At 34.7% G+C, this 26,988-nt stretch overlaps 1 protein-coding gene and 1 pseudogene across 2 annotated transcripts; one reads left to right on the top strand and one right to left on the bottom strand.

Moving 5' to 3' along the window:
- Positions 1-983: 983 nt before the first annotated feature.
- On the bottom strand, positions 984-26,971 carry JMJD6 (Bifunctional arginine demethylase and lysyl-hydroxylase PSR). 2 transcript variants are annotated; one of them, XM_069844209.1, is made up of 9 exons: positions 26,793-26,971; positions 15,268-15,473; positions 12,142-12,294; positions 11,084-11,280; positions 9,896-10,043; positions 5,942-6,130; positions 4,084-4,271; positions 2,103-2,167; positions 984-1,608 (listed from the first exon to the last, which is right to left on the bottom strand). In XM_069844209.1, exons 1-8 carry the CDS (start codon positions 26,845-26,847, stop codon positions 2,131-2,133), a joined length of 1,173 nt encoding a protein of 390 aa, XP_069700310.1. In that variant the 5' UTR covers positions 26,848-26,971; the 3' UTR covers positions 984-1,608; positions 2,103-2,130. The 2 variants fall into 2 exon arrangements, with proteins under 2 accessions (XP_069700310.1, XP_069700309.1); XM_069844208.1 differs by lacking the exon at positions 26,793-26,971 and adding an exon at positions 16,413-16,625.
- On the top strand, positions 20,401-22,557 carry LOC138712420 (ubiquitin-conjugating enzyme E2 H pseudogene; annotated as a pseudogene).
- Positions 26,972-26,988: the final 17 nt, after the last annotated feature.

The following is a 26,988-nucleotide window of genomic DNA, read 5'->3' as shown; positions in this document are numbered from 1 at the left end:
CAAAGCATTTTGTTAGTCATTCAAATTTAAATTGGAGAGGTTTAAAATAGAAAGGAATGTATAGACAGTTCAGAAGGAAAATTTAAATAATCTTATGCAGGGACATAAGCGTCTTGTATCACCACGATACACATTGCACTGCATGCGTCAGTTCCATGCCATCAAGTCTAAGTACCACAGAAGTAACAAATATTCGTAGTTTAAAATGTACTGTCACATTCTACAGGGCAATAAAAGACGGCTTTAATCACACACCCTACACAGCTATAATTCTTCCTGGTCGTTTCAATTATTTCATTTCATTGTAAATTCTTTTCTCAGTGAGAGAAAAGTAAGTATGTACCAAAATTAATCACAAAAGATAGCTATTACATATGTACAAAATTTACTCCAAAATCAAGTGTGTGTATGTGTGTGTGTAGTTCTGCTTAACACTTGGACTTTAAGTACCGATAGTAAAGTGTTGAAAAGGAAAATAAATTAACGTAAAATTAAAACGATATCAGAAGAAATATGTTTCACTATCTTACTACTGGAAGTACTGTCCAACAGACTCAAATGGAGAAATGACAGGAATGTGAAAGCTATACAGTGGTACACAACTGGACAAATGCTCAATTTCTCCCTCTCCCAATTATAAAAAGATTACTACTTTTAACAATAATTTGGAGAGCGTCTTTCTGAGAATCTCCAGTCTTTAACATCCTCCAAGAAGAGAAGCAATTCCAAACGAGGCCTAGCAGCAACAGCAGTTCGAGCTTTCCTTTACCTTTCCAAATCAATTATTGAGACTGGGACTTCAAACTTGTAATCATAATTCCAAACCACATAGCAGAAAAAAACCATTCTTTGTAAGTCCTCTTTCTAAGCAATAAATAAGGCACAGGTCAAACTGTTTTCCCCTCTAGAAGAATTATGAAGAATACCACACTGAAAACGAATGATAAGCAAAACTGATAATGACTCTTATTTGGGGGGGGGGGGGGGGGGTTAAAAGAAAGAGATCCTGGAAATTAACAAATAGCATAGAAATAAGCAATAAAAATTATAAAAACAAATAATCTAGATGAGCTACGATATTCGACCAAGATTCAACTTAATACATAGGCTCAAATTCTACAGTCGGCACTAACAGCAATTATTACACATGTAACTGAATATTTCTGATTTGATGTTTACATATTTTATCATTATTCGCTTAAACAATCAGTAACCATGTAACAACTACTATGCATCTGAAAGGACTGAGAATAATATTACAAGTTCAAAAATCATAAAACAATTATGTGTCAATGTTATTCTCAAATGCATACAAATTTGAACTTATCAACTGTAATAATTTCTGATTAAAGCCCATAAACTGACTAACAGAATTCCATGACTTTTATCACAAGTGTATTAAAAGAGAAACAAAAAATATGACAATGAAAACTACTAACTTCATAAACAAAAGATTGCTACTACAAGATCAGCCACACAATATTTTATCATATCCGTTCCTTGCTCAGTTATAATACAATGCGCCATTAACAAGTGGTGTAAAAATACAACCAGCCGCAGTTGGCTTAGGAACTGCAATCATCTTCTCGTATGTATAACTGAGTTATTCTGAAATGAAAAGAAAAAAATCACCACCGAACTGTATTGGATTTGTTAACGTAATTTATATCAGGCATATGATTAATTTCATAATCATTTTTATTTTGAAATAAGTTAAAGGAAACTAATTTAATCAGAATACTGTTACTATAAAAATATTTTGTTATGTATTATTGCCAACATAATAATTTCATTTCATAGTCAAGGTTCATGGCTGACCCATTTCTGTGAAGGTACAATACTGCCCATTTTTGATATAAAGTTTCAGCAACTACTTTTCAAAAAAGAAGTGGGAAGTAGAGATGGAGAGAGAAAAAGAGTGAGAGGTGAAGATGGTGTGAGAGAGAGACAGTGTCTATGTCAAATAGTTATGAAAATATCTTTGTCAAAGTGAAAGCTATGAAATCAATTCATAGGAATTTTTTTTCATTAGTTACAATTACAACTACTGAGATATGAGTAATGAATAGACTATGAAGAAAATTAACAATATGAATACTCACCATATTACACATATCCCTTAAAGAAATACTATGTGAGGTTCTTTGGTGAGTGAGTCAACTTCCTCCTGCAAACAGAGAATATTTTTTTTTTAATTATGACAAGGTAAGAGAGAATAACATAATATATATTTCATACCAAAACAAGTTCAATTTTCCTTATAAAATTATAGAGATCAAATTGTATAATATAGCACTTCGTACTTTTGTAACATGTGTTGCATACATATGAGCTATTCCATCTCAAATCGAATATAGAGAAAATTGACCTTATAATTTCTGAATACAATGAAACGTTTTTTGTACGTAGAGAACTGTGATACAATGCTTTGTGCAAAGTTTGAGGCATCAGAACTTCATAGTGTTTAAATTAAAAATATTTAAATTTATCGTATTTTCATCAAATTAGCAACTTTAAACTGTTGTAGCTCAGAAACCCTTTCACCCAATGATCAAAATCATGGTTTATTTTGATGCTGAGAAATTGAAGTTTATATTGACATATAAACAGATTTTCTTACTTTTTATGGAAATGGAGAAATTTAGATTTTTCCTCGTTAAGACGCCTTTGCCAAGGAAAAAAATATTTTGAAAATATATAGTTAGATTCCGCATTGAAAGTACAAATAAACACATATTTTTTACTGATGGTATGTTGATAAGAAAGTATTGAAAATATCAAATAAAGAAAATAAATAGTACGCGCGTGAACTAACCAGCTGACTGTGAGACGGGAGCTAGCCGAGACAAGCAAGGCCAGGAGACAAACACGTGATGTTTCGTCTAGTAGCGCATAGCTGGGCTAGCTTTATCACAAGTTTTCATAAACACAGGAGTAAAATGACGCCCAACACTCGCTTATCTTCATCTCTCGGCCAGTGCATGCGGTACTGCGCAGTTCAAATCCAGGCGTGTAAAAATAATCTATTTAATACCCTCGAAACTTATTGCCATACCACTAAGCAAACAATGCCGAATCCCTCTTAATAATGCAAGGTTTTTTCTCAATTTTTTTTTTTACATTTTTACAAATTGGCAAAAAGTCTAAAAGTAAGTAAAACCAGATTATCTGTCTCTCTGTGTACAATAAAAATAAGGATTACTTCTTAACATAACCTACAAATGTCGGCTTCAAAATGAGCTCCCGTTCAATGTTCTGCAGTAAATGGTTCCAGAGATCTGAGTGCTGAAAGAGGCTTGTTTTTATAAAATATGCTAAATTTGTCGCTCAATAATGCAAAAACCGTTTGACTTTCGATAATATATTTTTGCAAATGCACTCTCCTCAGCACCTTGTATAAATAGGGAAAAAATTAGAGTATAAAAAAAATGCGAGGTTTTTTACTGATCGATTTCATATGGAATAGCCCATTTGCTCTTTTCCTCTTTCCTGAGATTCGTAGAGAATTATAATAGGCTGTATTCTAAGGAGTGACAGAACAAAGATTTCTATCTCGAAAAATTCTTTCAGACTTTATGCCATAGTTCTGAGTATAGAGGAAGAGTATACTGGACTTATCCTACTGCTGGTAATGAAAACGGAAACCAAGTTTTGAAGATTCATTCTATCTTCATCTTCAGGTGATCAAAAAATGGGGTAAGAGGAGGTTCCTACAAAGACAGAGCCAAACTTTGATATGTTGTGACTTCCTTTTTTGTTAACAGCAATGAACAAAGCAGAAGTCTAGTCTACACCTCTTCTAAACATTTCAATATAGAGTTCTGCCTCATTTAGATCAAAGGCTGGGAAGAAATATACAATTTATAATATTTCAGTATTCCCTGTAATAAATTTAATTGCTGGGAAAGAAGTCATTACCAAGATGAGTATCAAAAGTTTCTCCAATCACAAAAGAAAGATTCGCAACTACATTAAATCCTCATACACTCATATTGTTAACACTTGAACTGTGCCCTTAAAGGTACATGTATAGGTTAGCCTATACCTTTCCAACAACCATCAGCTATGCAATATATAACGAACCTTTTCTTCTTTTTGTGAGCAGTGAGTGATTCCTGACCACTGTCATCATCTCCACTTGATGACGAACAAGATGAATCATCAGAATCACTTGAACTGGAAGTAGAACCACTTGAGCTGTCTGAAGCTACACCAGTACCGGTGTTCAGATCAACAGAATCTGCTACGGCTGATAACACAGGCTCCTTTTCCTTAAAGAGAAATAAATCTATAAATAAACGACATATTGAAAAAAAAAACACACACATGCACAACCCCCCCCCTAAGCAATAGTAGAGTATGTGTACGAAATTTTTATACGAAACCTGTCAGATGATAGGCATCATTAATGAAGCACATAATTCAGCCACCCATGCAATGGTCATGTGGTACACTGTAAGCAGGGTTGTCACTGTTACAAAGTTTCTGTATAAAATGAGAGCTCTGTATGATAAAACTAATTACATATGTGTCCTTTTTTCTCAGAAACTATGAAAGGTTTCATATAAAAATTTCGTACACATACTCTGCTATTGTTTCTATTTCTACTGATAAGGACTGGCTAATCTTAAGTAATTTAATATAAATGTTAATACCTATGTACCATATAAAGCATACATGGGCACAATTTTCAGTTACGTGAGGCACTCGATTTGAAATAGTTTGTTTATTAGGAGAGGAGACTGCAGAGTAGGATGGGAAATATAAACTGCTGTGACCTGCGTCACCTTATTGTAATCGCTAAGACGGTCAGCGGCGAATTATTAGAAAAGCGCTTGGTTACCGTGAGAGACTCGAAAACTTTCATTCAATTTGGCAAATTAATTCGGCAGCTTTAATCATAAACTTCTTTACTATTTCTCCATCATTGAATTGATTTAAATCACAGGCGAGAAACTGCGTAACTAGCCAATAATATTCCATTACGTTGTCTACGTTAATTTTCTTGAATATTCTGGCGTTTATCAAGATTACTTAATAGATTTGCACATTCTCGACCTAAAATAATTTCAGAAAATCATATTTCGTTTTCTACGCACATTTGATATTTTTTTTATAAATTTCTTTTGGAAATAATACGTACAAACAACATTTAATTCCTCGTACCTTTTAATGCAGCGTGTTTAAGGTATAATGTCATATTTAGTATACTATGCAAATTTTAAGATCATAAATTTTCTTCGGAATAGTACGAAAAATAACATTTAATTTGTCTCACCTATTCTTTATGACATAAGGAGTAATGTCGTTGTATATTAAATTTATTAATGCCTAATAAGATTTTCGAGCACAACATACATCGTATGTTCTCCCCTTCTAAACAGCAAAAAAACTCTTCCTCCCATTTCTCATGAAATAATTATTTTCTAACACGTACACACTGCTTTGATAATGCCATTATGCCATCACTGATATTGCTTATGAAACTGATATAGAACCTGCCCATGCCTAGGAGCTACGTGAGGGAGGAACGGGGACTGTGAAGATGATGTCACTCAGAGTGATAAGCTCTGTGAAGGTCAGTGAGACATTATTTCTCAAGTGAGGCACAATGCCCATCTATGATATAAAGATTAAAACTAAATTGTTTTTACATAATATTTAATCACATCTGAATAAATATTTGCATTTTATTAATGAAAGCTTATTCACTTGTGCACTATAGTGCCTTGGAGGTGTACTGTAAAATCATCAGCTGATATGACTCATACTCAGTTCATCTCTCACTGTGATCACTCTGTATGCTGAGCAACCATGCTTGAATTACCAGACTGTGTACACTGCACATGTCAGAACATTTCACAAAAGTAATCCTGATAAAAACATTCATTTTTATGTGCGATACTAAAACTACATTACAGAAAAGAGATAAAATGCATACCTTGAGAACTCTATACAACTTTCGGGAAAGCTTTGGTCGTCCACGAACAGTTTTATGCCATACAACTGGAAAATTTGTGCGACTGCAGAAATTCTGAGTAACAGCAATTGTAACATCAAGATTTAACACAACATGCCACCATCCACCTGGCACAAAAACAGTCTCACCAGGCTTCTGCAGAATTTCTATCTGTAAAAAGATCCAAGAGAAGTGTTCCATTATTTCCATAAACTGTAATTGTTAACTTCCATCAATCACGAATTTATGCAGTGTAATGAGAAAATTTGTTTCAACCAATGTATTATATCTTCATACCCTGAGTTAAAATACACAAGAAAGATCATTTCATTAAACACATTTCTCATAAAATTACAAGTCTTCACGACATCATCACTAAAACTGTCTGCAAGCAGGGCAACTGGTTAGTATATGTTTACATAAAAAAGAGCATGTTTTAGAGCCTAGCAAATATCTCACGTCATAAAAAATCTCTAGCATGACCACTTGGCTAATCTTAATCAACACCTCAATATGACAACATTTAAATAACTGCAAGTTAATACAGTTATGGAAAGGGCTATCTACTACAGGAAAAGGAAGGGAAGATTTCTCTCGCCGAAATGAGAGCATTAGAAAGGAAATGGTGTATGTGCCATCATCTCATTGCCACTGAACAACAAATAATTCATTCTAGAAGCTGTTTCCTTTGGAATTAAAACTGTGATGTACAGTAATAAACCAGTTAAACTCTTAGAACCAAGAGACAATGCTTGGAAGTGGAAAAAGAAATGGATAATTTTTTCCACTACGATATTATATAACAAATTGGGGGTGGTAAAAATATACAGTATATATATTAGTTAGCTGATTAAGATATGTTAATGACTAATAACATTGTGTGCCCTGCTCAACAACATCACACCGCAGAATTACACCTTCTGGCATTTCTTCTTCTGATCCTGCAGTCAGCTCCTCTTATGTCTCCCCACCTCCCCCCCCCCCCCAGTTATGTGGTAGCTATTAGGTAACGTCCATTTTCGGCTTTTCCCTTTAAAAATTATCTAGAGCTCCTTCAGTGGAGCAGTAAAACCCGGAGTGATACGAGTGGCCAACAGGCTTGCACCGCACATACAGTAAAACCTTGATAAGACGCACCCGCTTATTACGCTATCCCGTGTAATACGCTTTTTTTGTCTGGTCCCTGAACATTTCATATATAACGCCCTTATAAAATACCCCATTTGTTGCGCTCAAGTCCTGCATAACACGCTATTTTTGTGGAATATTTTCGATGTAATTTTCAGCAATGTACTGTAACAGCAATGAAACATTTTGGCCATTGAACTTACTGGTGCCATTAACCTGAAAAGTATTGGTATTCGACCCTTTACCTGTGCATTTAAACCTTCATACTATACAATATCCACCCTCTTGTTACACTTTCTTATTCGATCCTTTACCTGTGCGCTTAAAGCTTACATACAGTTACAATAATCCACCCTCTCGCTAATCCTCTCTCTCTCAAACAACATTCCTCACTCGATTGTAATAAAATTCTGGAAATTTTTACTGGTCAGTTTGTTGTCCTTAGTGTATTGAAGTGTCTGTGAGTGTGATTACAATACGTGTTAAACGAAAAATGCTTTCTGTATAGGAAAAATTTGAAATCTTACGAAAGTATGATGAGAACAGTACTCTTACTCAGAAACAACTGTCTGATTTATTAGGGACCCCATCATCGACATTAAGGACGATAATAAAATATCGCGACTCAATCACTGCAGTTGCGACGTCGGGAGGATGTAAGCGCAAGAAAGTGAAGTGTGGTAACATGAGGACTTGGAGAACACGCACATGGCAAACAACTATAAAGGACTCTTTTCGAAAGAATTAAGTACAGTACATACATACAGTATGGTAAATGTCTTTAACGTACAGTACAGTAATTACATAATATAGTAATACTGTATTACCTTTCATGAATCATGCATTTCAACAAAGAAGAATGCTAATATATACTGTATATAAGTCAAAATTAGTATACCCGCCTAATACACGGTCCCGGTTAATACGCGGTTTACACGCGGTCCCTTGAACAGCATCTTATCAGGGTTTTACTGTATTCCATTTTCCCCTCTCTCAATTCAATTCAATCCTAGAAGTGATGACCTAACATTAATGTATTTTAATTCCAACTTCAATCACTGTGTTATACCAAGAAGATGCATCTAATACATATTGTCATGAGAATATTTTCATCAGTCTCTGTAAAGAAATATCACACTGTATCCAAATATCTATACGAATAATAAATATGTAGCCAAAATTTTTCTGGTAATTTTCGATTTTCCAAAAAAAAAAAATGGTGTTAACATTTATAATTAACCAGCCTGAAACCGAAAATAGCTTTTTTGACATTTTTGTTTGTATGTCTGTCTGTCTGTATGTTTGTTACCTTTTCACGCGATAATGGTTGAATGGATTTCGATGAAAATTGGAATATAAATTAAGTTCGTTGTAACTTAGATTTTGGGCTATATGGCATTCAAAATACTTTATTTAAAAGGGGTGTTATAAGGGGGCCTGAATCAAATCGAAATATCTCGCTTATTATTGATTTTTATGAAAAATGTTACATAAAAATTTCTTTATAAATGATTTCCGATAAGTTTTATTCTATGCAAAATTTTGATAGGACTGATATTTAAGGATATACAAGACTTTTAAAATAACAATACAATACATTTTCACTGCCGTCCCAGATTATAGCGTTGTTGTTCCTGCAGTAACTCCTATGTGCAAAATATAAAATTTTTGAGTAGGAAGAAAAAACACATTTATTCATTCCATGGCAATGGTACATAGGAGATCGTGAATTCTTACATTTTCGAAGAAAGAAATATAATTACATATCACTATATATGCTGTATCGCTATTTAAGTTATTTGAAGGGTTCAGAACCATAGTGGGCCAAGCGTCATTTACTGAATACGTAGAAAACAAGGGTTAAAATGAAGTGGTTACCGTAATTCAATGGAAACATATAACAAGTAATATAAAGTTTACACATTAAAACTAAATGATATGTCAATCTGCATTAAACTATGGTTGCATGTAATAACAATTAAGAAACATGTTAAAGGAATTGTCATTGCACCAAATGAGTGGTCTCTGGACCAAAATGATCGCATTTTAATTATTTAAATACAATTTCAATTAAGTAACATATCAAACGATTTATCCTTCTATCAAACACGAATGTTCCCTGGATCAAATGTCCTATTTTAATTATGTAATTACTTTATATTTATTTCTAACAGGTGCAGCACAGCGCACAGGTATGGCTAATAGTTAATAAAATCTTCTGTTTTCCTACATCTGAGATCCTATGTCATCTTTTCCCCTCCCAAACTTTAGGTGACAATACAGAAGAATTATGAATTGACTGGTCACTATCCAATGTAAAGCACTTCACAACAGTAGTTACTGGTGCTTCTCACCTCATCTTGATTTAAATGGTAGTCATTTTCAATTTATATCCATTGTGCATGTTTATTGAAGAGTCACTGTATATAGAAAAATAGCTGAATCAACAAGGTTTTGAATCAAAATGTCCCTATTCTTTCCTATCAAAGGTCTACACAATTATTACCAGGTGGATCTCTGTTACTAAGAGTTAAGAACGTAATGGAAAGTCTGGAGTTTACCTTCATTAATCTTTACTCATGAACAAATACTCGGATTCAGAGACAGGCACATTACATGCTACACACCACCGAGATATACAATTTATTCTTACAATTTAATAAACAAAATTTGCAATGAACTAATGATACAATCAATAGATTTGCAAGTAACATAACATAAAGAAACAACATAATTTCCTAATAATCCACTATATTTAATATCACATTAAATCTAAATTATATAATTCACATATTAATTTTCACATACAGGCTTACAGTTTTCTGGCCAAGATGGAAGCTGAGTGCGAGGATAAATGACTCTGAACCACGTGATAGCTTCATCACGTTGTTTACCTCCATCAGCTGACGTGACTTTTAACAGCTCTTTGGGAGTGTGTGTAGGAAACAAACACCATCTGTAACATTTGAAAAAAATAGTAACAGATCACCATTATCATTAATCAAATGAATTCCAATACTCAATGCAGGTCAAGGAAGATGGTTAAAATAAAAACTTATGGACAAAAGCAGTCAACTTGAGACGATAGGCAGTTGCAACTTTTAGATTGAAAAATGGGAATAACTATTTGGTAAAACATACACTGTACTTAATAGAGGTGGGAATAAAAAAACGGGATCTTTTATTATAGGATATCGCTTAATTTTCGTCAAGTTTGACAAACGATGACGTCAGTGTTCTGACGTCACAACATGACCAATGTAAACCAACATGACGAGTAAATAAAACTCACTAAGATATCACCTCAACTAACCCACTAAGCTTCTCACATACTACGTCGATCTCATGTCACTGAGATATCACCTCAACTAACCCACTAACCTTCTCACATACGTTGACCTCATGTCACTGAGATATCACCTCAACTAACCCACTAACCTTCTCACATATGTCGACCTCATGTCACTGAGATATCACCTCAACTAACCCACTAACCTTCTCACATACGTTGACCTCATGTCACTGAGATATCACCTCAACTAACCCACTAACCTTCTCACGTACATTGACCTCATGTCACTGAGATATCACCTCAATTAACCCACTCACCTTCTCACATACGTCGACCTCATGTCACTGAGATATCACCTCAACTAACCCACTAACCTTCTCACGTACATTGACCCCACTAACCTTCTCACATACGTCGACCTCACGTCACTGAGATATCACCTCAACTAACCCACTAACCTTCTCACATACGTGAACCACATGACATCACCCCATTCTCCAATCTAGCCAACATATATTCTCATAAACACATTACCGGTACCCTATAGTCATACAGACCCGAAAAAACGACAGAAAGGCAAAACAAAACAAGAAGATTGGCATATAGCAGTTAAATGTCAAAGTATCTACTTGTGTAAGTTGATTAATACGAAAAATAGCAAAAATTTCATAATACTAAAGGATTAACTCACATAATGAACTCACCTTTTGTGCCCAACTACTAGTGCATTCCAAGCACTGGTGCCCAAAGGATCAATGTGAATGCCAGTGCCTGATCGAGAAGGTCCCATTACAAACCAACGATACGGTGGACGTCGATCTTCTCCAGCATATTTGAACAAGTCATCACGGAAATATACTGGCACCTCATAATCCTGAAGAAGTTTCTTGCGACGAGCATGCTGCCAACACATGTCCACTTACAGTAAAAATGTTTTTAACTTGAATTAGATTTCACATGCAATAGCTTAAGTTCTGAAGACAAAATTGTGAAACTGCAGAACTGTTAAACGTGAAAACACAGAAATTGGCATTTTCGACATTTGTTAATATCAAACTGTAGGGATGCTAATAAAGTGAAAAAGCTTGAGTTAAAAATTCATCCATTAAAAGCATATGGGTTCATAATCTATGATAATCATTTCTGGGTGCCAAGTTGTTGTATTTACTGTTAAATTTTGTGAAACAATAATTCCATGGCCATTTAAATACCTTTGTTGGAAATCAATGCAATTTATATAATTTCAAAATATCTGCAAGAAACTTCCGGGTTAATATATGAATTTAAAAATATATACAAATTTCATCTGAAAATTACTAAATTAAGAACAAATAACACCTAGTATGTCACAAATACCATACAGATGTGTATGCAGTATATCACTTGTGCTCTGTTCAGACCATAATTATGAAAAACTAACTTTATTTTATTTAAAATCATAAAGATATGTTCTTATCAGCCTACTTGCTTAATGAATGCATTGATTCCTTTTAAGGTACATGAAATAGAGATCTCTTACATAGATTAAAATAGAAGACTATGACATGAATAAGAAGAACATTATTTTAATTCAACTATAAATCGAATATGTTTATTAATACAAGTTTGTAAGAGGAAGCAAGACAGATAATGAAAAGCATATGCTTTTGAGATATCAAAATATCAAAATTTGTACATCAAATATATCCAATGGACTCTATCACACATTCCCAGCTAAAGCAGTTTGAAATTTAAAAAATGAAGCATATGCACATAAAAGTACCTCACCAAAGCTGCTATCAAATATATAAAGTGGGCTGTCATCCTGAGTAGTAGTCATATATTGAATGTAATACTTCATTTTCATCTTCACACTGTAACCTTCATTATCTTCACCACATTTAAACTTTTGGTTCCGGTACTTCTTTGCCAGCCTCTGGAGAAATTGAAATATCCAGGAACAACAAAGAAAAAAGTTAATAAATCACAAAACATACACAACAATAATAAACTTTTCTGGTTGTTGCAATCTATTACAACATAAAAACTGTTACTTTTTTTAGATTTTATGTATAAAAAATGCACACACGCACACTGCAGAACGACAGTTTTACATTATTCAAGTAAGCATTACATATACTGGTAATAATAATAATCCATGGCGCTACAGCCAGTGAAGGACCTAGATTGACCAGCCGGCTGCTGGCCTCACGCCCACATGCCGAAGCAGAGGTGGACGATCATCCAACCAGAATGGAGGTATCATGTGATTAGCACGATGATCCCCCCAGCCGTTATAGCTGGCATTCGCAACCGGATTTCGCTACCTATTGTAGCTCCCCAAGTGCATCATGATGCTGGGTGGGCAACGGTCCCATACACTGGCCGAAATTTCATGAGAAAATTTCTTCCCCCATGAGGACTCGAACCAGCACGCATTCCGTAACATGAGTCCTAGGCAGGATGCCTTAGACTACGATGCAGGGATTATTGTTTCCCTTTATGATTGCTGGAATTGAAGTTTCTAGATGAATTTCTATAATAGAACTATTGTAGTCGCTGATATAATTCTGACACCATAGTTTTATAGTATAGCTACTAGTACAAGTTAGAAAGTTTGAAAGAAAGATGAATACATGTTTGAATATATGGAGACATGTGATTGGGTAAAGATGTAAGACTTTATATTCGTAACGTGAATCTCAAACATGTGCAGTAAGGATTGTTGGTCCTGAATGATAAAACAATACACAATTTCAATATGTTTCAACAATACAAATAAGATATATAAATCTTCAACAAAATACGATATACATTATTGAAAGATTACATATTAAATGACTTATTCGAAGTTATTGTGAAGTTTCAGTCTGAAATTTTAAGGGATATAGTAACTTAGTTGCATATGTCCGTGTGTATTTTTTAAATATTTTTAGAAAAGTCACTGTTCAGAAATTCTGAAACAAACTCTACTTCATATGATCAATGAATCCAATTTCATAGTAATGTTACAATTATAATAAACCAAGTTCTATAAACTTTATAATGTGACCATGAATTAGTCATATTTCACGAAGGAAGTGAAATATTTAATACATTTCATCAACTCAGGTCGGCAAGAGTCTTGGTTCAACACAAAAAAAACTATTACTGGTAAGATTATTTTTCTAATATCACCTTTTGAAGCTGTCAGCTGTTGTAAGAAAATTAATGATACTTATGTACACACCCAGAAACATAATTCTGGTGGCCCAAATTTTGTTCAATTTAAGTGATTAGTTATTTAGACTGGGAAGTTACGAAATGAAAGCCCTGCATAATTATTCTATATTAAATTTCCATCATTTATATGTGTAGATTGTTGCAGGGGAACTATGGTTTTAGATGTTTTAGATTTTTTTTAAGTTTTATGTAGTTTTGGACAATAGTGTAATATTATGTTTATTGGTAAGTGATGTTCACTGCTTGGTGGCGATTGGAGTACTTTAGGTTTGCGTAGGGGTAGGTTAGGTTAGCTTAGTTTAGTGTTAGTTAAGGTTAAGTTAGGTTGGTTTAGGTTGTGATAGGTTATGTTAGGTTACAGTCGAAATTGTGTTTTTCCGAAATTTTTTTGTATTACCTTTCGAAAGTCGAGCATAAAATTGTCGTTTGTGGAGAGAGAAAAAAAAAAGTGGAGTGGTCGTCCTCCAAAATTACCTTCATTTCCACAACAAACAAAACTGTAATTCATGTTTCAGGAGAAACGAAAATAATTTCAAGACACATTTCATTAGGCCTATAATTATTTAATATCACAACCATTTAACAAAACAAGGACATAAGTTTATTCAGGCATTGAAGGCAATAATTATTGTTATAAATAAATGATACTTCAGAATTACTTTTTCCACCTACATCATATAGGCTATTTCAAGAATCTGATGTTACATCCTTTTTCCGGGGAGGTCTTCAATTAGCAAATTACAAAAAATAAATAAATAAATAAAATTAGTGGTTTCAAATATAAAGGTTCACTATTTTTATTATGTGATAATGGAGAATTGTACAAATTAAGTAGAAAAATAATTGTATTAGATCAGTAAATGGACAATTAATAGCAGCCTATTATATTTTAATCTCGAAAATGTTAATCAAAAAAAGTTTGAATTACTTAGGTCGTCATACCCATTGTTAAGTTGTAATCACTGTATAGTGGATCATGGCAGCTTAAAAACTGCACAGCATCTAATCTGCCATGAAGTGAGTACAGAATGATGAAAGAATAAGTACCTAAATTAAATTGCAAATTTCATCTTTAGAATTTTAAATTTTAAAACTAATCAAATGATCTTTATGTGTAAGTGTAACTACTAACACTGAAGAACTACAGGAAAGTAATGGTCAGAAGAGATACTGATGTATATTATTAATATCCATACTGCTATGGTATTCAAGAAAAATGAACATTGGTTGCAATTTTTAGTCTATGTACTTATACTGCTGGTTAAATAAGGTATTATAAACGAACTATACACAAATATGTAATTTACTGCTAAAGAATATGTGGAATGTAAATAGTTTTTATTAAATCACAGACACTATTTAGTCGAACATTTCCTGAAACAAGCATACACTGACAGAAAAAGAGGGGAGGGGGAGGGGAAGAGAGACACAAGTTAAATGTTGGAAAAAATAAGGGATTAAATATAGCAGTCCAGTAAAGTTACTATGTAAATAAAAAGAAAACTAGTATTGACTGGCTATTTATGACCTACCCATCCATAACATAATCAGCAAACTAGTCTAGATCAAGTCTGTCTATGGCCACTTTAATAGGCCTATTTGAATACAAAACTTTCAGATTACAAAAAATTAAACCAGATAGGTTCCCTACAAATACATATTTTATTTAATGATTAAAGAAACTCACCTCAAGAGTCCATTTGTGTTTTGCTTTCCAATGATCTTGAATTCCACAAATAACTACTGGTTTGTACTGACTTTCGTACTTTTCTATAAATTCACTAGGAGGAAAATCTTTTATATGAATTCTTTCTACATTGTCGTTAACAGAAGAAAACGAGTCAAAGTGATCTACATATTCCAATGCTGTCCAGTCTCCTTTATCATTCAGTTCTGAAAATAATGAGAACTTCAATATGAAATCAGAGTCAGACTAGCATATTAGCAGAGTTAAATCAGCAGAGTAGTAGAAAACATTTCACGAGAAGCTTAGGCCTAAAGCTTAAGTTTGCAAATTCTGTGCAACGGCAAGAAATGACCACGCAGCTGGCCAATCACTCAACCAGAAGAGAGACCATGAGTCAAGGTAGCCCATTCACACATTGCTGGTGAGGTTGTAATTTTGCTGCAACTCAAAGCATTTATTTTGTGCTTGTCGTGTTATAAAATTAATTCTGTAATTAGTTACAATATGCAACAAAATTTCAGAAACAGAATAGCCCCTAATTTTATCACATGTCAGGTATACTCGAATGCATGCAGAAACCACTCTGTAACACGGACAGGTTAACACTCATCAAATCATGAAAATAAGCGTTGAATATACTCGCGGATACTACAGCCTAGAGTGAGGAGTTAACTGATCAAAAATATCACGCTATACCAGTAGCCTACTCACATTTAAATTGAGATTTATTATATAAAATATAGGCCTATGTATGATTGACAAAATATTCCCTCCCATCTTCACATTTTCTACGAAATTACTTGTTCCCGAAAACTTTATTTCATTAGCCTCCATATGCTGGACATTGTACTCTGTTATATAAATTACAGTTTAACTTCTACGTTTCCGGCATAAAGTATAAATGGACATATGAAATTCTAGTCTAGAACTTCATCAGCAGCAACACACGGACTTCACGACGAAAAGCACCAGCCACCTAAATAATCACAGACTAATGTAGACTGTAAATATCATAACAATATGTATTCTAAATTACACTATATATCCCAATAAATTTAAAAATAAGCATTACTACCCACAGTTTAATTCTTTATTACACATCTACAAATTACGTAGCTTATGAACACATTCGTATTCAACCTAACCTGGTCTGGCTTTCCTTTTAACTTCTCTGATTCTCTTTCTTGCACGGTGGTCCATTGTATTTTGCGTTTTAAATTAAATATGATAAACAAGTAAAAACATTAATACTTTCAACGTTAAAAATCTCTCTTAGTGAATTCAAACTAATTTACATCACTCATTCTAAGCCGCCATCACTGAAACAGACACAAGCACGTCATTCGTAACTAGAAATGTGCTCGAAGGGGTCGTGAACGGCGAAAGTCGACTCCTCGACTCAATAAGCACAGTCGAATTTCGCGCGAAGAGTCGACTGGGCATTGAGCGCGTAGAATGACATCAGAATTCCAGTCGCATTCATGCCAAGCGAAAGGTTGCTCTCAAAATCAGATATTTTAATAACATAATTATTATATATTAATATCACAATGGAGTGAATGAAAAAGAATACTATTGAAACTGATCAGAAAGAGAAAAAGAAATTGGCTGGGTCACTGGCTAAGAAGAAATTGTCTATAAACTTCTGGGCAAAAGAAGATATTAGATGACAGACAACATTAAAATATATGGTTCGTATGCGGAGACTAAGAGGGAGCAGAAATATATGGAATATTGGAGATTTCTGGGTTTGAATGAAAGACCTGTCCTTGAGCAGAAAACTATGAATGAATATGAATATTATGACATCGGATTAGATTTAAAAGGGATAAAATATCATCATATAGAGGAGACGGCCTGATGCTTTTCCAATACACTGCGGGCTAAAGCAGGGAGATGCACTATCACCTTTACTTTTTAACTTCGCGCTAGAATATGCCATTAGGAAAGTTCAGGATAACAGGCAGGATTTGGAATTGAACGGGTTACATCAGCTTCTTGTCTATGCGGATGACGTGAATATGTTAGGAGAAAATTCACAAACGATTAGAGAAAACACGGAAATTTTACTTGAAGCAAGTAAAGCAATCGGTTTGGAAGTAAATCCCGAAAAGACAAAGTATATGATTATGTCTCGTGACCAGAATATTGTACGAAATGGAAATATAAACATTGGAGATTTATCCTTTGAAGGGGTGGAAAAATTCAAATATCTTGGAGCAACAGTAACAAATATAAATGACACTCGGTTGAGAAGCTTTTATCATCTAGTCTGCTGTCAAAAAATCTGAAAGTTAGAATTTATAAAACAGTTATATTACCGGTTGTTCTGTATGGTTGTGAAACTTGGACTCTCACTCTGAGAGAGGAACATAGGTTAAGGGTGTTTGAGAATAAGGTGCTTAGGAAAATATTTGGGGCTAAGAGGGATGAAGTTACAGGAGAATGGAGAAAGTTACACAACACAGAACTGCACGCATTGTATTCTTCACCTGACATAATTAGGAACATTAAATCCAGACGTTTGCGATGGGCAGGGCATGTAGCACGTATGGGCGAATCCAGAAATGCATATAGAGTGTTAGTTGGGAGACCGGAGGGAAAAAGACCTTTAGGGAGGCCGAGACATAGAGGGAGGTGGGATATGATGATAGAGATTGGATTAATCTTGCACAGGATAGGGACCGATGGCGGGCTTATGTGAGGGCGGCAATGAACCTTCGGGTTCCTTAAAAGCCATTTGTAAATAAGTAAGTAAAATATCATCATATTTTAATAAGAATTGGAAATAGATTATCTTGACGATAGAAAGGTGTCTTGGTGTCACTTTCGTTCATCTACGTCCCACACCATTCATTCGATCCATAATCTTAATGTTGTCGATCATCTCATACCTTCTTCTGCCCCGAAATGTTTTCCCATTCACTATCCCTTCCAGTGCATCCTTCAGTAGGCAGTTTGTTCTTAGCCAATGACCCAGCCAATTTCTGTTTCTCTTCCGATCAGTTTCAGCATTATTTTTTCTTCATCCACTCTTCCTAGGACAGCTTGATTTCTTATTTTAGTCTATCCATTTCACACACTTCATTCTTCTCCATAGCCACATTTCAGATGTTTCCAGTCGTTTCTCTTCACTTTGTTGTAATGTCCATGTTTCTGCTCTGTACATGTGTACAATGCCACACTCCACACTAAGTACTTCACTACTATTTCTTCCTTAGTTCTTTTCTAAAGGTCCGCAGAAAATGCTCCTTTTCTATGACAAGCTTCCTTTCCACTTACTATCCTCTTTTTGACTTCCTGGAAACAGCTCATGTTACTCTTTACAGCACACACCAAATATCTGAAGCTGTCTACTTGTTCTATTGTCTCATTTAGTATCTTTATCTTCTTTATTTTTCTTCCGATAATCATGGTATTCGTCTTGTTTCAATTTATCTTCATCCAATACTGCTCACAGCTGTCATTTAGCTCCAGTAACATATCCTTTCACATCATTTCCTCTTCTACTAATGCCATGTCATCAGCAAATCTTATGCACTTTATTCTTCTTCCTCCTACTAAAACCCCTTCCATCCTCCAAGTATTGTTGACCAGGGTAAGTGACAATTATTGTTGAAGTCATAATGTGCAGTTTGTATACCAAAGTCCACTAGTGTAGCCTACACAGGAGTTAACAAATATAAGTGCGCTCATTGATCACAACTTACAATTCATGAAATTTACACAAGTTAAATACTTAGGAATGTTCTGCTTTCACTATACAGCACAGACCCACATCTGTGGAGTAATGGTTAGCGCGTTTGGCCGCGAAACCAAATGGCCCGGGTTCGATTTCCGGTCGGGGCAAGTTATCTGGTTGAGGTTTTTTCCGTGGTTTTCCCCCAACTCAATATGAGCAAATGCTGTGTAACTTTCGGTGCTGGACCCCGGACTCATTTCACCGGCATTATCACCTTTATCTCATTCAGACGCTAAATAACATAAGATGTTAATAAAGCGTCGTAAAATAACCTACTAAAGTAAAAATTACACACAGTAGTAATTCATTTCATCTCAATCTTGGCGTCTTTACATCTACTGTCAATGTATTGGCCGAGATCCTGAAATAACATACCATCTTTTTTGGTGGCAAATGTTTTCAAATGAAAAGGGATCCATTTAGGAGTGGTGGCAGTTTTATGAAAAAACGAAGCCAAGCCTGTTCTCATGTCTTTTTTAGGCAAGGAACATGTAGAAACAATTTTTTAAGTAAAGTAAAAAGAAAGCGTATTTAAAGAAATCACAGTCTAGTATATACAGTCACGAAGCTCAATACGTAGTAAATATGCATCCTTAGATAGTTGCTAACCACTAGGATCACTAATATCCCCTCATTACAGACAATGCGAAATAATATCGGCACAGTCTATTGTTCCTAGCACCCTCACAACTCATGCTTCGTGACTGTGTATACTAGACTGTGAAGAAATGGGTAAGATTGACAATTGCAAATATGTATCGTAACTTGTTGAGATATACATCATTCATATCCTCCTCTTAATGTTTCCAAATGCATCTTATTAAAAAACAGATAAAAAGGCAAATGTAAAAATCGCTAACTTTTTTCGCCAAATAATTAATAAGAACTCCAAAAAAGTCGTTAGTTGCTATTTCCCAATTTTTGTCTTTAGGCACCAAGAGGGCTAGAATAGACAAGTGTTATCCTAGATCATAGGGTGTTAGACACCTCTCAAAACCGCTAGATATAGCGACTTGTCGCTATGTTGGCGACTATGGCCATTGGCCGCATGGATCTGCCCATCGGGGTTGCCAGATTGGGCTACTTGAAATTTGAATCGGCTATTGATTTTTACCATTGGGCTACTTGCGACTTTTTGGGCTACTCAAAAATTTTCGGGGCTATTTTTGGGCTATTTTTTTTCTGATTTGAATTTGTGAAATATTATTAATAACAATAATAATAATAATAAGAAGAATAATAATAATAAGAATAATAATAATAATAGGTGTAATAATAGTCTTCCACTGCGTGAAAAAAAAAAACCCTTTTACAGTGTACGTCTCGCCTTATTCTACCACCACCTTAACCACGAGAAACGAAGTACCCATGCGAAATACATACAGTATATTGCACAATGTCACATGACTAAGCCAGTATAAGGGGATTTTCTCGTTTCACCATGACCAGTGCCAGCAGAAACGAAGGGCGAAGTGCAGCCTGTAGGCAGATAATAATCAGTTCCTGTTTTTCCTTTACTTCAAGCGTTAGTATTTTTGTGAATGGCGATGCAGTTTATTACAATAGTCTTAAATTAGGAACTAGGATCTGTTGTAAAAGTAATATACCTACAGTTTTTAAGTTATATTAGAGAGTTACTTTTTTGACATTTTTTTGTTCCCTAATTATAAAGTAGGCTAATTATTATTGAATTCTGAGTCCTATAGTGAAATAATTTTAAGAGAACTGTGTTTGTTGTAGAAGTGATATACAGGAACATTTTTAAATTGTGATAGTGAATAACTTTTTATACATTTATTTTGTTTTGTGATTATACTGAAAATGGAAATATTTATTATTTCGTTCTGTAATTGCTGAAAATAGGAAAGTGGGAGAAGTAACTTATACCAAAACGTTTAATAGCCAATGGTTAAATGATACTTCATTCTCAAACTAGCTTCAGAATGTGAAAGAGGACAGCAATAAAGCAGATTGTAAAGTTTAACATTCCGATTCCGTTAAACATATATAATCTGCCATTTATATTGGGCTACTTTTTCAGCGAGCTTTCGCTACTTTTAGTTGTACCAATCTGGCAACCCTGCTGCCCATTGATATATTGTTGAGTCTGTTACAGACAGAGATACGTTCCGCACCACTCTTCCTCTTTGTGGTTTCATTGTATCAAACCGGCCGTGACGTTTGAGGTTATGTTTCGCCAACTCATTTTATGAACATTCTTTAGGAACAGTTACCTTTTGACAAAATTTCTTACTTGTACTGTTTTTTAACATTTGTCTAGCTCGCCTAATCACTTTTATGACATGTATTATGCTCTCTTTTTTTATTTATCTACTTTATTTGTTTGCAGGAAGAAAATGGAATGCCTAGAGATGCCACGCTTTAACGTAATTTATGAAGTACCAGTCGGAACTGAAAACATATGAAGAGTAGTTAGAACAGCGCTGGAGTTACGGTAGCAAAATTAGTGAGGGTTCTAAACCCTGTATTAGAACTGTAAAATGTCATCCCCAAGTGCAGGTAAAAGGCGAATGGACACAGACGTTATAAAACTTATCGAAAGCAAGCATGAAGTTACTATATTAGGTGGACTCAATGAGTTCTGTGTAAAGTTTTACGGACCACGGGGAACTCCCTACGAGGGTGGAATATGGAAGGTGAGAGTACATTTACCAGAGCATTACCCTTTCAAGTCTCCATCCATTGGATTCATGAATAAAGTGTATCACCCGAACATTGACGAAGTATCCGGCACAGTGTGTTTGGATGTTATCAATCAAGCGTGGACAGCTTTGTATGATCTCTCAAACATCTTTGAGTCTTTCCTGCCTCAGTTGTTAACATATCCAAATCCCATTGACCCACTCAATGGGGATGCTGCAGCCATGTATTTACATAAGCCAGAAGAATACAAGAAGAAGGTGCAAGAACACGTACAGAAGTATGCAACTGAAGAAGCCCTGCGGGAACAAGAGAATCAGGGTGTCTCATCTGACAGTGAATCTTCGATGTCTGATTTCAGTGAGGATGAGGCACAGGACATGGAATTATAACAGCGCCTTTCACCTGACTCATCCATTAACACTTGTTACCTATAGATACTATATTAAATTGGTGTGAAGTGTGCTGGTTTCAGTAAAACACGATTCTCGTCATGTCTTAATGAAATTCTTCTCAAGTGCACTTGCACCACCAATTTAAATTGTCAAGCCATGTGGCAACACAACACAGCTGTCAAGCGGTAGGCCTATAGCAGACGACAATCCTAATCTTGGGAAAACCAGAAGGGAAATTTTCCACATATAAATCACAACATTTAAAGAAATAAGTCTGTATAACTTATTAGAAAAAAGAAACAAAATAGTAGGCCTAATATCATCTGTATTAATGTGATGGATAAAATGTAATTTCAAATGGAAAGGTAACTAAATATGCGTGCTGTATCTTGATATTCTAGTGGCTGAAATTTTCTTTCCTTGCTGCTCTGGTCATAATCATTATTTACACACTTTGTATTATTATTTAATATTATACAACCTTTAAGCATTGCTTTTGAAGTGATGTTTTCAACTTTTTCACCACAGCTGCATTCTTCATCTATGTCACTGTAAAGACATTGCTCTCCAAGTTCCGTATTGTTAGTTTGACAAGAATTTGATTGTATGATTGTGAGTTGGCGAAATGAAAAAGACACACACAGCCAAATCTGTGGACACAGATAGCTCTCTTCTCTGCAAATGGTCAAAATTACCTATGTGTCACTGATTTTGATTCTCTATTCTCTTTGCCTCTGTTAACAGATATATAAATAACTCACAACGTAAAACTTTACAAATACTGTGTGAAACATTACCACATATATACAAACCATTCTAGACTATTATTTGGTACCTGATAATCTTCCATATAACTACTTCACAGGCTGAAAATAGGTCTAGTGCATTAATTCACTTGTTTCTAATATCACTCCAGCCACATTTCATGTCCTCAAAACTAAGTATAATATATATATTTTGCTTTGAATTTTTTCTCCAATTCAAATATCTGCCTGGATGATACACTATAATTACTACTATAGCCTACATGGATGATAGTTACCAAATCGCATTTCTAGAAGATCAGTCTGTAATTCACCTGGCAGAACATATCACTGGATTGCTTTTTTTTATATATACATGCCGGTAGTTTACAATTAAAACAACTTTGTACAACTTTTCAAAGCCTCAAAAGTGTCTTTAGATAATCCTGCATGATTGTTTAGGTGTTTCTTAGCCACAACAAAGAATGACTGAGATACTTTTAACTTTACAGTCATTTACACTGTTTATAGGAGATATCCAGGTATTGCGCTTAACAATGCTTTTAAGCTCATATGGTAGCCCACAATCTTTTAATAATTTCGGCAGTAAAAAATATGACTGTTTTCTTATATTCTGGTACAGTTTTGACAGCAGCTATAGTTTCATGAAACACTGTCTACGAAATTACATTTCGTCTTTCAAATGTTGTCGGATATAATGTCTTAAACAGTGAGCTTATATGTTTCATGTCGTGAAATGATGTGAGATGTTCAAAAGATGTTTTCTTATACCATCAATTTTTGAAATCTGGATACATATAAACAATTTCAGTTCATCTGTCAGATTTAGCCAATTGCCCCTGATATTTTTAAACATGTGATCAAGATCATACATTAGAAAAACTGCCAAATTTAAAACTTTGGAGGCTAAACATGTTTTGATTTACCCTATTATTGCCAATTACTACTCGTATAGTGAGAACAGTAAAGCCAGTTTGTTGCTCAATTTCAATGACCTCTAGGATAATCTCCTTCAATTTTATTGCTCTCCTGTCATCCTTTTATTGGAAGCAAGTGTATCACATGCTTGAAATGTCCAAAACAAGAGCTAATCGTGAAACTCGACACACTCCTTGCTAACATGTTTAACCTACATTATTTTTACCAATGTCAATTCTTAAAAGTCAAGGAATTCTTTTAATATACTTAATATACCATCAAGAATAAATATATTTGTCTTTCTGAAAAAGATGTACAGAAAAATGATGAGTTTTCCAGACATTTATTGAGAAAAAATTTTCTGCAAAGAGTATATCTTTTATGAGGTACCTAATATTAAATCTCTCAATAAATTATATCATTTCGAGGAAAAAGAACATCATAAAATAAAACACATTAGTAACAAGATAATATTACTTCCTGGCATTTGACATTAGTTTCATTTGATAGCTTATAAGATGCAATGCTGTCTATTAGGAAAGTTCTCATGCTCAGCTGCCTCCTTTTTAAACAGCTATCTGTTGTTTATACTGCAACAAAATGAATACTGAGGTTATGATTCTTCAGAAAAAAACCTTATTTGTGACCATTTGCTTATTATGGGATTCCCAGAGAATACATAATTTAGTCATTTACTGGGATTAATTTTCTTTTAAAATCGTGGAATGAAATGTTTATTTATTTCAAAACTGCATACAACACTGAGCTTGGAAGTCATCTCACTTACGTCAATCTTCAACATAAGCTACACCTTCATTACCTAGCTTGCACTATGGTAAAAGTTTAGTTTATGTACATCAACTTTCTTCCCTCAATATTGTTCCAGGATGATGAATATTCCCTTTATCGAATGCATGAAGATCCAAAAAAAACATTGAAAAGAAGTCAGATAATCATGACAAACAATACTGTGCGTGCAGATTCTATTGGAACATTGCTTACGGTATGGTGATGAACCTGAACAGCAACCATTATCGCCTGTAAGAAATGAATAGGGAACTCGAAACTACAGGTTTCTACGCATCACAGCAAACCGAAAAGGGACCCCACAAAATGTAGTAGGTTACATATAAAAGACATTTTTGTACTTTCCGAGAAGACGCCAGTCTTTTACATATGCCTAGCCTACTAATATGACAAGGTCATTTGTATATTCCCTCAACTAACCCACTAACCTTGTCAAATACCTCGGCCATTTGGCTGTTCCTGTATCAGTTTGACAGGGAAATAAACAATTACCGGTACCGAAACTTAAGGCGAGTACAAAAGCGGCATATGTAAAAGACTGCGTCTTCTCGGAAATTACCGAAATTTTTAGTTATAAGTGGTGTACATAAACTAGACAAATGTGTGTATGACCATTTACAAATATTTAACTTTGTGATGAAATGGCGGGTATTCTGCACGAAGAAGTGAGTACATAAACTGATGCCTAGCAGGAGGTAAAAGACTGTGTTGAAAATAAAGGGATAGCTGAGTGATGGGAGGTTAAGAACTGTGATACATTTTGAGTGGACATAAAGGATATACAACAACGTCACTTTTTTTTTTTCCTAGTCTTTCTTCTATTTTTCGATCTATTCAAGTAAAACAAAAATACCGGTATCTTTACATATCAGAAATGTTCATATTTTTAATATCATGCTACTAAAAAGAAACATGATCTTCTTTTCATCCAAAAACACCCCATGTGTCTGTCTCATACAAAATCCCCGAAATGGCTATCAAAGGACTTGGTATCACTACAGAATCGCCAAAATTGCTAACAAAGGACCTGGTATTACTCACTACCTATGTCTTATTTCTGCAACTCCAGTAAGATACTTTTTGTGGTTCAGTGGTTGAGTTGTTTGGACTTTTTCCATTGCTAATTTTTAAAAATTGTAGCACAACGTTTCGAAGAGTGGATCTCTCTTCGTTGTCAGATGAAAACCTACTGTGGAGATCGTTACAGACAGCTAGCCTGTTTGACTGCTACCTGTTTGTAACTATCTCCACAGTAGGTTTTCACCTGATGACGAAGAGATCCACTTCTTCGAAACGCTGTGCTACAATTTTTTAAAATTAGCAATGGAAAAAAGTCCAAACAACTCAACCATTGAACCATTCACCCTTGCTCTCCTCCCCCCCCCCCCCTTCATTCAGATTAATACTTTTTGTGGATTCCTTTTTCTAACATCTCTCCGGGATTCAAGACCTCGTCTCTCACTTGGGTTAGGTTATTTTACGACGCTTTATCAACATCTAAGGTTATTTAGCGTCTGAATGAGATAAAGGTGATAATGCTGGTGAAATGAGTCCAGGGTCCAACACTGAAAGTTACCCAGCATTTGCTCATATTGGGTTGAGGGAAAACCCCGGAAAAAAACCTCAAGCAGGTAACTTGCTCCGACCGGGAATCGAACCCGGGCCAACTGGGTTCGCGGCTAGACGTGCTAACCGTTACTCCACAGGTGTGGACTCTCACTTGGGTTTCTATTACTTATTGTTACACAGAAAAGCAAAAATTTGTATACTTGCTGTCAGCTTAGGGAACCTCAGAACTAAATCTGTAATTGTATCACCTTGTTGCTTAACAAAGTGATCAGCACAAACAACTGGTGGATATCGAGTATCTAACTTGACACGAAGCCAAGCCTGTTCTCATGTCTTCTTTAGGCAAGGAACATGTAGAACCGAAACAATTCGATATAATTTTACAGCGGTATCATAATTTGACTCGCACACAGCAATTCTAGGCCGTCGTTGCATATACACTTTTACACTAAACCTAATAAAATTTGTTTTTGCAAGATATACTAAAACCCTAAACTAACCTTTTCCTTAATCTGTGACAGGTTACGTTAGATTATGTTAGTGTTTTAGTATACGTTGTATACACTAAGGTTAGGTTTAGTGTAAAAGTGGTCTATATGCAACGTCTCCTAGCAAATTACCATTGATAAAATGTAATTTTCAGTTGAGGTTATGTATATTATTACTTACTGTTATAGCTTTCTGAAATACCGTCCAATGAGAACAAGAGTAAGTTCACATGCATCAGGAAATTTAACGCAATTGTAATTTACATAAAGCCTTCTTTATTAAAGATAATTCATACAAATCTCAACGATAAACCAATGCGTGTCCATACTACCACCATTTGTCTTTGTACAGTATTGCCAAATTTAATTTCATCATG

This window comes from Periplaneta americana, chromosome 13, assembly GCF_040183065.1.
Source record: "Periplaneta americana isolate PAMFEO1 chromosome 13, P.americana_PAMFEO1_priV1, whole genome shotgun sequence".
Lineage (NCBI taxonomy): Eukaryota > Metazoa > Arthropoda > Insecta > Blattodea > Blattidae > Periplaneta > Periplaneta americana.
The sequence above is the reverse complement of the archived record's forward strand: the minus strand, read 5'-3'. Positions and strand labels throughout refer to the sequence as shown.